We start from the raw sequence: 14,621 nt of genomic DNA on the forward strand, positions 1-14,621 counted from the left end.
GCTCAATAAGTACCACAAAGGACCACACCATTTGCCAGTAAAAGCAGCTGACTCAAATTCAGATGAACAAAAAAGTCAGCTATTTATAAGAATTTCAATTCTGTCACCCCATTGAAAGCTACTGAAAGCAAAAACAAGACAATAAGGTAAAGCGGTCTGTTCCTCTCTAATGCTGTGTGTAATGCTTGTAGAGTTACTCACCACAGTGCACACTACACCTCTTTAGGTGTAGTTCCTTCACACTACACCTGAAGGAAACAGAGCAACTTCAGGTATTTCAAGTTCAATGCAAAATGTACAACTATATGAGCCTTCCTTCACCTGACCTACATTTTTGCCATTCTTTACAGTGACCCATGCACACCGATGTCAAAGACAAGTGAACTGTGTAGAGAAGATTGGAGAAGGCTACTAACTGCAAAACTGGCTGAATTCCATGTAGAGTAGGAAGTTAGAGACAGAAGACCACAGGGTCTTTGTGTGCCCTAGCAGCTGTCACACTGCCATAGCACTGTGACAGCAACAGGAGCAGATGATATAACATTAAGGAAAGCAGGCTTTTCTTAAAAGTTTATCCAGTTTTTTCCCATGTAGTCCTCCTTAAGATCTGCACTTAGAGCTACATGGGGTTTTCCCATTAACCCTTTTATCTGGTACAAAGTCAGCAAAATGTAAATGTGGGACTAACAAAGTCAGCTGTGTGCCTTTACAACAAAATCGTGACAACTGTAAGAGTAGAATACCATACATCATTTTCAATCTATCTTAGAAAACTGAAGAGAAACAAACCTAGTATGCTCAACTTCAATATAAGTTGAAGTGTCTACACACAGCTCTTCTGTTTTTTTAACATCATGCTTCTTCAATGTGATATATAACACTTAATATGATGAAAAATGTCCTTTTTTGCTCAAGGAGAAAGTAATATTTTATTTCTAGGGGTTATTTGCATGCCAGTGTCACGACTTTGGAAAATCTCTGCCATTATTTGATTGGATTGATGGGGCTTTTTATATATCTTGTGATAATATCTGTAATAAGATGATGACAACACAACTGGGATGAAGTGGAGGTGCAAAAATTCTGGAAAAGGCACAGATGTCTTGTTATAAGAAACATTTAAGTACAGTTCAAAGTACCATGAAGCAAGTGGAAAATAACAGTTTATTTATGCCACCAATATGAATAAAAATTATTGATGCAATATTTTATTTTTTCAACCAGTATGGATGAGTCCAGAACTTTTAATTTGTACTGTCTTTAAGAAACATGCATGTAGCCCATTGGCCACTGCATATAGTATCTAAGATATATTTCTTCCTGTGCCTGATGCATGAGGAAGTTTGGAATATTTATATAAGAGGCTATTGCTTTTCTAAGCTTGTGTTCCTGGCTTTGGCTCAATTTCAGTAAGATATCTGATATCAGATATGAATGTAATACCATACTGAACCCCAGCAAAACTGTATAGGCTTTCCTTAAATCACAAGTTTTCCTGGAAAGAAAGAGCTTGAATTACACTTGGTCCATCATTTCATGTTTCATTCTGCTTTCCTATTCTGAGTATTACAGCTGAATTTGCAGAAACCAGGGGCCAGCATTTAGGGAATTTAGTTGGGTCTAAAGTTCAACTTTGATCATACCAAAGACAACAAGAGAGATTTCTAATTTATCTCAAGACCTGTTTCTAACTTGAGCTGAGAAGAGGCTGCAGAGAAATGAGAGAGGAGAAACAGCTTGGAAAAGTTTAGAGAGAAATAGAGAGTAAAATGGGGAGATGTATCAGCATTTCTTAACCTATAATCTGAAGTGTGAAATCAAATATAGGAACAATCCTTGATTTATTTGAGTAATATTTTATTTGCTCCTTTTGGAATTTCTTCTGACCTAAATAAAAGAAAAAAGGTAAAAATTCAGATAGCCTCTGTTTACAGAGTTCTTTCTGATTTATCTGATAATGAAGGTGATTAATTTTTCTTTAATCTACCTAGCTTCATATTTTTATCCTATGAGTACATTTCTATCTATCACCACCTATTCCATTTCACTCTGGTCTGACACTTCTGTCTTTTTTCTTCTGTTTGCAAGACTATTGATAGAACCCTTTTCAAAACTGCTCTTTGGTAAGATTTTATTTATACAAAAAGATTTTATTTCTACAATTACAGCACATGTCACAGCACAGATAAAGTAAATTTTATGGCCAGTTTTCTTCAGGGAAATCCTTACTTCACTAATTTATCACCATATATAAAATATATAAAAGTACTTTGTTTCAAAAACTTTGCCTACATTTTGGTCATTTCTAACTAAGTTTCCTAATCTCTCAAAATCAAATTAAGCTCACTGTAGCCCAAGTGTTAATCCTGTTAGTACATTCCTGTTAGCTGTATCCAAACCATCTTTGAAAATGTCCAGATGAGAGTGAAAAAAACATGATATGGACATTTCCTAGAACTACACATGTCGGGATGAACTTGTTAACAAATAAATAAAACAGTGTTTTTCCTCAAATTTTTTTCTTTTTTGTTTTGTTTTGGTTTGGTTTGGTTTTTTTTCTCCACAACTTTCCTTTTTTTGAAACAGAAATTTCTGTACACTTTGATGACTGAAAAGTGTAGCATTTGCCTGATACCTGCTGTCCAAAAGTAATAGACCTCTCTTTCAAGTTTTAAAGCTGAAGGACTGTGGGGGACTCATAGCAATCTAATCATCACAACAAAGTGTCTAAAAAGGTCAAATAAAATGTCTAGATGTGCTGGCCAATCATCTAAATCATCCACCATAGAGTTCTCAACAAGAAAATATTTCATTACAGGATAGCCATGGCCAATTGCTCACAGTTTTTAAGAAAAATTAGGCTTTTAAACTGTTTAGTCAGTTGTGTTAAATTTTAAGAAAATGAAAAAACAACTGAAGTTAATAACAAAAATATTGTACATTTTTAGTGCTGGACATCTCTTAGAATTTATAAAATGCTTGTCATCTTAAGGAGAACAAATATATAACAAAAATTGTGATGACATGCCACCTGTATTTTAAAATGGTCTAGGCATGTATGTAATAGGCATCTGTCATGTCTGTAAAGAAAGAGGGCAGGCAGAAGAAACAAAACCAAGCAAATTTGAAATGTACATTAAGATATGCTGCAAAACTCCGGGTAGATTACAGTACAGTTGCAAAAGATTTTCTCATATAATTAAAAAGGCCAAAGCAGTATGACCTAAATTTAAAAATTAAATTTATAATAATTTATAAATTTATAATATTTGGTTTCAAAAGTTCTAGACATAGGTGAGATGTAGAATTTCTATGGAATCCTTTTGATCTACCTAACAAGATATTGACTGCTATCACCCAAGGACACATCAAACTATAGGCAATCATTGATCCAATATAGCTTTGGTTTTCCATTATAAAGGGTTCCCTTTCATTAGAGTTTTAAAGAATTTAGTGTGAGAAAGTAAAGACCCTGTATTCATGACCTGGAATAATCTACTCTTTATGAAAGGCTGACAAACCACAGACAATCAAAGAATGTGCCTGCGGCTACAGAGGTTTTATCTGAGTCTAATCTAGGGGACACTAGAAAATTCAATGCATAATTGAAGATTCATCAAAAAGAACTTCTCAGATTAAAAGATACATTTACTGTGTGAATGAGAAATCCTGGAGTGTTGCTTTGCTTTTGTGTTGTTTGAAGTAATTTTATTTTTTTTTTAATTTCAAGAATAAAAGGAAAGCTCAAGGAAAATGAATACTTGCATCAGGTGTTGGTTTGTCCTACTAAAATGCAGCAGCTTTCTCTGTAGAAATGAACTTTCTATATATAACCAATGCATCAAACCCTACACCCCACCTACCAAGTAGGCCACAGCTATCTATAATTTGCTGTAGGACTCAACACTTTTACATAGTTTTCCTTTTCAGATCTTGGGCACAGAATAAACAAGTGAAAAACCAATCCCTCTGCAATTCCCAAACTGAAAGAAACATGGATTTGTTTTCTAAACCCCACTTTTGGAATAAGTTTTTCTATAACAGCGTACACTTTTGAGCTGTGTATGAGATGCTCATGATGAAGAGCTGCCTGAGTCAGCTGTTTCTGGGTCAGCCTCCTGCCATGGAGTGTTGTCTCACAGGGCAGAATGTGGGCACTTTTCAGCCAGGAATAGACCTCCAGTTCAGAGCAGACATGGAACAGGAAAATGAAGTGCTGACTATTGACTTCTAAGAGCACTGAAGCACTTTTCACAATAAAATAAGAAGCAATTTGATTTCAAGAGAGAAATAAAGTTTCAGGGATATTTCCATAGACAAAATGCTTAAAAGTACCACATTGAGTTTACACTTTATTCCAAGGGATCACTTATGCATCAAAGCAATATCAAAAAACACCACTGCCAACAAATGGACAATTTAATGCCCAATACAGCATGTGACCAGCCATGCTGTCGTTGGTGACAGCAAAATGACAGAGGCAAGGACGAGGATGACAACTGCCTGCCATACAGTGAACAGATCTCTAGTTTGAGGGAAGGAGAAAATAATGGCTGAATATGACTGAAAAACAAATGACAGGAAAAGAGACCAACAAACTAAGCAGCATCTGCACTCTGTGTTTTTTCAAAACTTGAATAATTCTCTGTGAGGGTCCTGAGAAGCTGCTATATCTCAGCTGTTCTGGACTGCTGTATGTGGGATCTCTGCCCATGATGTTGGAGTCTCCATGTAAGCTCAGGTCCAAACCTAAGCTATGCTGCAGATGAACCTATATTCAATCCCATTCCTGATTTTGTATCCTGGACCAACACTAAAGATAGCTTGTCTCCACTCACATACCATGGAATGTGCCTCCTTAAATGGGCCTTGGAACTGTTTATCCTTTTGCTGTTGCAGAATTCCTGTGCAGACGTGGTTCATCATCTCACCTTTTCTAGGACCACTGATGGGAGATGCTTCCTCTGGTCCTTTCCTGAGCTGTCTGTTGGCAGCTATGCCACTTTGCTGAGTCGCTGCTCCCTTCTTTGTCCCTGGGTCTGCCTCATTGCTGCAGACTCAGCTGATGGTCACTAGACCAGGGTTGACCCCTGTTGCTTCCCTGAGCTGCTGGACTCACGCTGTGCCCTGCCTGTGCCTGCTGCCACACTTGGCTACCTGTTCCCTCGACCCGTGAAACTTCACGCTCCCTGCTTGGAAAGGCAATCAGAGCCAATAATATTCCCCTTAATATCAGTGGAAATGTGATTTATTTAAATTTGCCCAGCAAATCTTCCTCTGCTTTGATAGACCATTCTGCAGCCTTCAGAAATGAGCCCAAATCTTCCTTTTCACCTCAGCTAGCCCTACTTCGGCAATGAATACAGGTGCAGGCGACATCTAACAGCTCAGTCCTATTCTAGTAGGGAAATTCTCATCCACTTCAAAGAGAGCAGGAAAAAACACAGGTCTCAGTCCTTGAACTCACAAAGATGATGACAAAAGTAGTCCCCCTGCAGAGCCTCATTTAACAGGAGCCTTTATGGCAAAGTGATCTTATTAACTTGCACATGGAGAATGTGCAGGGTCTCTGCTAGTACAGACATAGATAAAAATGGGTATGCTTATTAACAAAATGCCATGTAATGATTCACTACTATGAATGACTTTATAGCACAATATTATTATTTAGAACTAGCATCATATACTCTCTTAAAACAGTTAAATAAAACTGCATTATTATAGTCAATAACTGTATTAATACTGCATTACTAGTCAATAACTGTTTTAATACAATTAAAATTTACTTAATATGCCCATAATTGAACAAGCTCTTTAATTATAGAATGCTAAAGAGAATTGTAAATATTTAGTTTCCTAAGCAGTTCCTAAGCTTATTTGCCCTACTTATCTTCTACACAGATGTCCCTTGAGAGTCTGGTAAAAACTATTTCTACAATCAGATTTTGATTAATAAAGTTCAGTGGAGTATAATGTGACAAATTACTGACACTATTTACAGACAAAAAAAAATATCTCTTACCTCCATTATCTTTTAGGTGCAGTGCTATCTTGGTGTCATCTATAAAGGAAATTCAAAATTAGTTGAAGGAAAAAACTTTTTTCAAGGTTATGAATCACTTTAACAACAAATTTCTAGTGATAAAAACATTCCACAACAAGAAAATTATTTGGTACTCAACTCAATGAGAACTAGATTGTGGTTTTTCTTACACTGAGCACTACACTTTCTTACCACTAAAAAAAAAAAAAAAAAAAAATAAAAAAAAAAAAAATACCATTTATGAGTGTTAAAGCATTGAGGAGGATTCAAAACACTAGCAAATATGGGTATGAGAGTCTGTCTCATAATGTTTATAAATAATTCATATATGATTTTTTCACACGTTCACACATAGCTTGAGCATTCTATCATATTAAAGACTATATGAATTAACATATGTCAATAAAGTAAGACAATGACTTAGTTTTTTTTGAAGAATCTTGGAAAAGTCTACTAATACTAAACCAAATTTTCTTAATTATTCCTCTTTTTCTTGTCAATTTTAATTAACAGAATGCCAGACAATATTCCTTTTAATGCAATCCAAATGCTGTGCTGACAGTTTCTAAACTTTTATTGCTTTAAACCAGCCTTTCTTATCAGTAGATTACCACTTTGAAATGCCTTCAGCTCAAATTTTCCTGTCACAGGCTACTTGGAAAATCAGTACCTAGTACTTTTTCTTGTGTTAACATACAATTTCAACAAACACACACACACCCACATCCATTTTATAGATGTTCCTTGATTAATATGAATTAGCTTTCTTGCCCAGATGAATTCCTCCAAAAGCAGGAAAGCAGGATATCCCAAGCTCAAAAAGGTAAGGCTTAAGCAGCCACTGGTAAGAGGATGAGAACTGATCCACCATTGCTTACCCAGTTAATTCAATTCAGAAGCCTAGAGAAACTACTTCACAACAGTGAGCACTACATGAAAAGAACAGTGTCAACTGACTGAAAAAAGGTAAATAGGCATATTTCAAAGAAGTTTTTATTTTGGATTATCTATAATTTTCACCTGGCTAAATAGAATTACTAACTCATTAAGTCTGTGATGGGAATTTCTTCTTGATTTAGCAGGGACCTTTACTGCTACTATATCAGCAGGTTTTGGACTACTGCCTGAATGTAAAGGAACATGAAAAAGTCACTGTAACCTCAAGTTTTCATTAAGTCTTCCTAACTTGTCCTTGCTTCTCCATCAGCATCCTCTCCTCAAGCCTTCATCCCCTTTTCACCTTACTGGTGCAAGAGGGAGCAATTTAAAAGCAAGAGCCTTGAATGCAATTCCCATCTCCTTCTGCTGCCCCAGAGGGAAAAGGTTGTTATCAACACATACTTAAAGGAAATAAATTTCTTTCTGAGTTGTAAATTGCTTTTATTCAAGTGTAAAAATGCAGTGTATACATGTCACCTTCTGTGGGCAGGCTGGTTGGAAGGTGGGAAGTGGTGGATCCTCTGGTGGTTGTTAAAACTCTGAACCTTGTGGTGGTTGGCAGAAGGGTGGTGGTGGAGTACAGAGGTGTTTCAGTTGTGTCTATATTCTTCTCACAAATCTTATCCTTTGACTGTTGGGAAACAACAGAAACAAGGAAGAGAAAATTAATTCTCAGTGGAAACTGTCAAGAATGAAGAATTTAATCACAGAAAAGTTGCTGTGATGAAAAGAGTGAAAATAGAACTCTAGATAAAGAAATTTCAAAAGCTTTTCCTTATAGTTTTTTTTTTCCTTTTCCCCTTTCAAGTCTCTGTGCAGCATTCAGCAACATATTTTTTCATTTATCTACAAAATTTACAACTCTTAGTTGCTAATTACAAAGTCACCCCAGATCGTCAAACTTGTTATTTCCCTCAATCAGAGTTTAACATCTAACTTTATAATGCAGATTTTCACTCTTCTGTTAAGAAAGCTCACTGCCATCAACCCAGTTGACATAAAACATGTTAAAAAAGATATCTGGGAATTAAATAGTAGCTCTTCATAGTGAACAATGTGTAGTTAACTGGGGCATTTAATTAGGCTTTACATGTAATTATCACAAGAGAACACACATAGATGTGTAAAATGTGTGCATGTATTCAGCCTATAGAATATGTATTTACTACAATAAATCAATCCATTCACTATATACTTATTAATTCAACATAATATTACAATGTAATGTATTATTTGTATCTATTAAAACATAAAAAATATATTTTAATATCTAAAATAAATAAATATATAAATCAAGATAATATATTAATATATAATTATACATATAAAAATAAAAAATATAAAATATAAAACTATTATAAAATAAAAGCAATAAAATAATAAAATTATTATAATATAATTATTAAATATTTATTTGCATGAGCAAGTATTTTGATACCAATATAGAGTCTGTTTGCTCTTTTTTTTTTCTCCCAAAATCTGGACATTTTTAAAATTCTGAAGTTGCAATTAATAATTTATTTTATGGTTCACACAGTTTCGCAGGAAAATACATCCAATTATCTTTCAGCAAATATGGGAACTGCATCTAACTCCTGCTGTCCCCATTCATTTCAGTGGGAAGTGGAGTCATGCAAACCTTTATTTCATTTTATTGAGATCTGGCTGTCAAAACCCAGTGGGCATTGTCTTTCTTTTAATATTCACAGATATTTTATCATTATTTTTTTCCTCAAAAATATTTATTACATTACAGAAATATCTCAGTATCTGCAGTATAATTATTCTTTACATTTCTTTGAATTTTTCTTAAAAAATACTGTTAATTTCACTGATGCAATTTAGTTAAAATTTAGCTCCAAATCTATATTAAAAATAAAGAAACCTTACTATGAGAATCCTCATTATTTATCCTCTTGAGTGAAGCATCTAAAATGAACCATTGTGGGCTAATTATTGATCCTTCCTGGAACTCTAGCAGTCAGCTCAGGCATAATTCTGGAAGATGCCAAGCAAGCTGTTGCATCTACTCCACGGAGCCTAAAAGCTCGACAGTCAACTGCCACCAAGTAGCCCAAAACGGTGCAAATTAAGCTATTAATTTCTCAGATACACTTAGTGCATCGATAATTTCCTCTCAGATCATGCACTAAACCTTGTAGCACATGCTGGACTGAAACAATAAAGGAGAAGCAGAAGGTAATGTTAATGTCCTGCAAAGAAAAGTTTTTCGATATCTTAATTTGCAAGCGCAATTGTGTCCTAGCTAATTATAATCTGGATTAAAGCATACAAGGGTTGTGCATCAAAATAACACATGTTCCCAGCAACTTTTATCTTATGTTCTTAAAAAGGTTGCCCTCCACAGACAATAAATATCTCAGAAATTTTGCTTGCAAATCAGTTGGTGACAAACTGCAAAGCTGAAGCTTCAAGGCCATGTAATAAGGCAGTATGTAGGTTGCAGTTATCTTGCAATTACAGTTACAAAAAAAAATATTCTTCCATTAATATGGATTTATAGCATTTATTCTCTTTGCTTCTACTGAAAATAAAACAGAATGTGCTTTTCTCACTAGACAGCTGGGGCTATGTTTTGCCCTGGATTTCACCTGACATTTCAGAAGGCCCATGTTGCTGAAACTCATGAGGATATTTAGCTTGTTCAGCAAAAATGGAAAAATATCTGCTTTTTTTTATGGCCCCCAGAAGATTAAAAGTGCCATAAATTGATTTGCTCCTATTGCCACAATTCCAACATGGAAAAAAAAAAACCAAAACCCAAAAACAAAACAAAACGGAAAATGAAAAAAAAAATCCCAAACCTCAAGCCCAAAATGCTTGTAAAGGGTCTTTTTAAACTGGAAAGTTATCGTCATCATCATCATCATCATCATCATCATCATCAATAATCATCTTTATAAATGTTTATTGAAAATGAACTTCTCTGGTCTAGGAGTACCCCAGATAACTTTCAGAGGAGGGTTATGGTCCCTGTTTGACAGCCCACCACTACCACAGTCAGCTATCATTTTCATCCTCTCACTGCATCTCCATGAATAGAAATCAAAATGCCATGTAGGCTAGTTGTGTGAGGGCTTTTAAATTTTTATTTCAATTACTATTTTTATTTTATCTCTTTGAATGTATCTGTGTAAATTCTTCTATATAAAATGTTTTGGCAAGTTTTCACAATCGAAATGCAATGTCTGTTTTTCACTTGAGGCTACTCTTGCAAGGGGTTTTCTGAAATAAGGAACATCACAGTTTCTTCTCCTTTTCTGGCAGAAGTCAGAGATCTAAAAGAAAATGAGCACAGGGACACTGTTTTGGAGTAATCTTTCTGTTTTTTGGGGTTTTGTTTAATTAAAGTAGTTTCCCAAAGATAAAATTTTAATTTTTGTCCATTTTATTCCCTCAAATGGGGAGTGAAACTCCTCAGATTATTCTTTTTTGTTATGCCTTATGGGATTTCCCCTGAATGACAAATATAGTATGTCTTTGGCCTTGAAACCATGCTTTATGATCTGAATAATTTAAACAAAAACATCATAACTATATAAATTGCCTCTGATGGGCTGAGGATGTAAACTACTCACATACCTCTTCAGGGCAGCCACTGTCTACCCAATCTTGCCGGTGACGATCAAATCCACTTGAGCATCTTTAAATGATGAAATAGATAGAGGTTGTCCAGATGGAAATAGGAGGAAAAAAAGAATAAAGGGAGGGAGAGGAACAGAACAGAGTGACAGAAAGAATAAGTAAATGATGTGATTTTAAATCCATATGTTTTATATGGTATCATTTTTATTCAAGATGCTTTTGCTTACAATTTGAGTCTCTCCTTTAATCCACTTCAGTGAAAGGTGTTTCAATGATGAGACTTTATTTTAATTTTTAAAATTTATTTATCATTTTTAAATAGGAATATATCCCTACCACTGGATAATTATTCTTAAGATGTCACTGACTCATTTTTAAGTTTGATGTCAACCATATAGATGTAAATTAGTTTAATTATTATTGTCCAGACTTAGCCAGGAAAATTTAATCCCACAAAGGATGCAGTGAACCAGTCACTGGGTTTATGAGGCAGAGTGGTCAGAGACATCAAGATGCACATATAGCCATTTGATCAATGTCTACAGCTCCTCTGAACACTCCCCGTGACAAATAGAGAACACTGTACAGCTGCTTCTACCTCCTCACTAAATGCAGAAAACTTATATTGCATGCATATTTCTTATCAAGTTAGGTGAGTTTAATAACCTGTTTGCAATATCCTTTCTCTTTTGCTGTATGTAACAAATAATTTTTTAAGAAACTTGTAACACTTTAATGTAATGATTCCTCTGGAAATCCCCATCTCTCAAGAGTATTATCTGCAATTGTAGAGTAAGTTTGTGTTGCCTAGACAACAGGTAGCATCACAAACAGAAAACATTATTAAAATGGCAAGCAAATAACTAAACCACGATGTTCAGCTTTGAAGGAGATTCTTGCCAGCTAGGATGTTTTTTATTTTGAAGGGTTTGTTTTTGGTTTCTGCATTCATTTCCTGCAGTATTTTGTTATGAGACAGGGTGATGTTTTGGCACCCATGGTCATAACTTACCTGAATGTATTAAAACAACTTTTTGCTGTCTTTTAGTAAGACTAGGCAAGCAAATAAGGCCACTGTTATGGTTAGCTGTATTTGAGGGTCCTTTTATTGTTTACAAAGAATTGAAAGTACTTGACAAGACATGTCAAGTACTACCTACTTCAAGCAAGGGAACAGTTCATTTGGAAGAATGGAACACTGTAATTATTTTTATAGTAGGAGAGGATGTTACAAGAAGATGTAAACAATGTTAACAAAACACTTGGGGTAAGAAAAATCTCCATATAATTATTCTGAGCAGAATCTTCAATGTCTTTGAGAAAAGATTTTGAGAAAAATGTTCATTCTCTTGTTATACCTGCATTGCATACCACATTTCATCATTTGCAATATTACTAAAAGAAATACCCCAACACTAACAGGTGCCAATTTTTGCACACTCTATAGCAACTGGCTTCTCCAAAAACCCATTGCCCTTAAGAGAGAAATGTTCAAATACATTTATTATACCTCCTTCTCAATGCACGAGGCCTCTCACATAGGAAGGACATTGATGTGCTAGAGCAGTTCAGTGGAGAGCCACAAAGTTGATCACAGGGCTGAGCACCTCTCTTATGAAGACACGCTGAGAGAATTGGGGTTATTCAGCCTGGAGAAGAGAAGGCTCCAGGAAAACCCTCTACAGGCTTTCCACGCTTAAAGGGAGCTTATAAGAAAGATGGAGACCTTTTATCAAAGCCTGTAGTGACAGAACATGGGTAAATGATTTTAAATTGAAAGATAATAGACTAATATTGGAAGTAAGGAAGAAGTTTTTCAGTGATGCTGGTGAGTCACTAGAATAGACTGTCAAGAGAAATCATGAATGTCCCATTGTTGGAAGCGCTCAAGGTCTGGTTGGATGGGGCTTTGTGGAACCTTGCATCTACTACAAGATGTTTCTGCCCATGTCAGTGGGGCTGCACAGAATATCTTTAAAGGTCCCTTCCAACCCAAATCACTCTATGAATAAAGCCCACTCGAAAAGTGCTTTCTTGCTGAAGTGTGAGTGAATCAGTACTCTGTTGGGAGCTCAGTGCTGCTTCTCCATCTTTATGGTATTCTGTCTCAGTGAATGTTTGAAAGAACAAGAAAAACTTTACTAAGCAGAAAGAAATGATGACATGGTATTCCAGGTATGAATAGAATGGGTTTTTTTTCAGTCTCCCCTACATTTCTTTTAAATTTGAAGATCTTCATTAGCAACTTCTGTGCCCATCTCTAAGCAGTACTGGACTGACTTTTCAGATGTACTGAATATTCATAAATCCGTTACATTTTATTCATACTGCTCTGGCTCAAATGGTTTTGAGGATATTCAGTACATCAGAAAACCAAGCCAAATATTTAGACATGAAATTGAGCCACTCCATAAATTCCTCCACTTGAGGCAGTTACTGCTGTTGCATATCTATGCTAATTCAACCGAGTGTACTTAGAGCTAGTAGGGATTAAACAAACCTATGTTTTATCTTATATCTAAATGGTGTCAAATTTAAGGCTCCAAAGATTAAATTAATAAAAATGTATCCCAGGTGCACTTATTTACAGTTCTTAAATCTTTTCTTACAAACTAATGAATTACAGGGGTGAGTAAAATTTCTGGGGTTATTTTTTTTTTCACCAGGAATTAACCAACCACCAAAACTTGAATATAACACTCAAGGACTTGGAATGGCTCTTTCAAACATGTGAGGCAGTTTTGAGAAGACTCTGCCTTAAAAAAAAGTACATTAAACCCTGGGCACTGCTTATTTAACATTTTCCACTGATGCATAGTGAGTCCAAACAATATTATCAGAAAGCAGCTTTATCAGGAATGAGATAGTCTCCTGGCAAACCTGTTTGTGAACTTCCTTTGAGGCATATATCACTTCATGTCAGCCATAGAAGCTACTATTGTTGCTGCCTCGTTGAGTTACAGTTCTGGAAACTGTCATTTCAGTGCAGCACCTGCTTTACTGACTGCATTTTTAAGACCTTATTTTAGTGGCATGGTGATAATTCCCTGTTGCCATTAAAACATTGGAGCAGATTTGATTTGCTGCACTGTTTATGCCATCTGTCAACATGGCTATTTTATAACAACTTCATTTTCAAGCGATGACTGAAGTCAGCTCCTAGGAAAGCAATAATAAAAATGTTCTAGGAAATGAAAATAGGGACATTTATAAAATGCAAAGAATTTCAGGATTTGTGTGGAACTCTGGAGTACTAGTTCAGGGGGGAAAGGGAAAATGTATGTCTCTACACATATAGCTACTAATGCAGCTCAACTAATGGCACAACTAATGCAGCTCAGTCTGAGTTACAAGAAAGCTGTCAGAATCCATTCAGTGAACTGTATGTAGCCAGAAAGGAGTTGAAGATGCCATCCTATTTACCAAATTCTATTTACCTATATTTGGCAGAGAATATTTGAATGACAAGAAATGTCCATTCAGTGCAGGACATGAAATGCTTTGCTCCTTTTCTTAAAGAGAGTTCAGTGAAGATTAATGATGATGATAGTGATAATAATAAATGAGATAACCTGAATACAGAAAATTCATCAAGGTTTAACATGTAAAAGCTAGAAATAATGCAGAATTATTGGGAAGAAAAGGGGCAAAGTCTGTATGGAAAAACCTTTTCACCAGGTTGAGCTGGAGTATGGCAATCAAAAGCATTGAAATGCACAGCACATGTAATTCAAACCAATAATTTCCTAGTATTTTTTTGGCTCATGTAAAGAGATTTTTTGGAAATTAAAGGCATTCTGGAAATCTGAAATTATTTTGTAAATACCATGTCATGATTTAGCTCAGTTAAAAGGTTTATTAACTCAGCTAAATAAAAGGTTAATCTGGAAAATTAAATAGAAAATTGAAGAGGCAGAACTCTTTTCTGAATTCAACCACTGAGGAAGGACCATCACATTATGAAAGGATTAAGACAGTTGCTAGGATGTTTGAATTACTAAAAGAAGAATTAGAACATTTTAAAGTGGAATTT

General features: G+C 35.3%; 1 protein-coding gene across 2 annotated transcripts in view; it reads right to left on the bottom strand.

Moving 5' to 3' along the window:
* PLXDC2 (plexin domain containing 2) overlaps positions 1 to 14,621 on the bottom strand; it is a 247,268-nt gene that overhangs the window by 19,363 nt on the left and 213,284 nt on the right. For both annotated transcript variants that reach the window (XM_053959107.1, XM_053959096.1), the window contains exons 10-12: positions 10,586 to 10,646; positions 7,460 to 7,613; positions 6,023 to 6,061 (exon numbers count right to left, since the gene is read on the bottom strand). In XM_053959107.1, the coding sequence (XP_053815082.1) occupies positions 6,023 to 6,061; positions 7,460 to 7,613; positions 10,586 to 10,646 (254 nt within the window). The remainder of the gene's footprint in view (positions 1 to 6,022; positions 6,062 to 7,459; positions 7,614 to 10,585; positions 10,647 to 14,621) is intronic.

The sequence above is a fragment of the Vidua chalybeata genome, chromosome 1 (genome assembly GCF_026979565.1).
Source record: "Vidua chalybeata isolate OUT-0048 chromosome 1, bVidCha1 merged haplotype, whole genome shotgun sequence".
Lineage (NCBI taxonomy): Eukaryota > Metazoa > Chordata > Aves > Passeriformes > Viduidae > Vidua > Vidua chalybeata.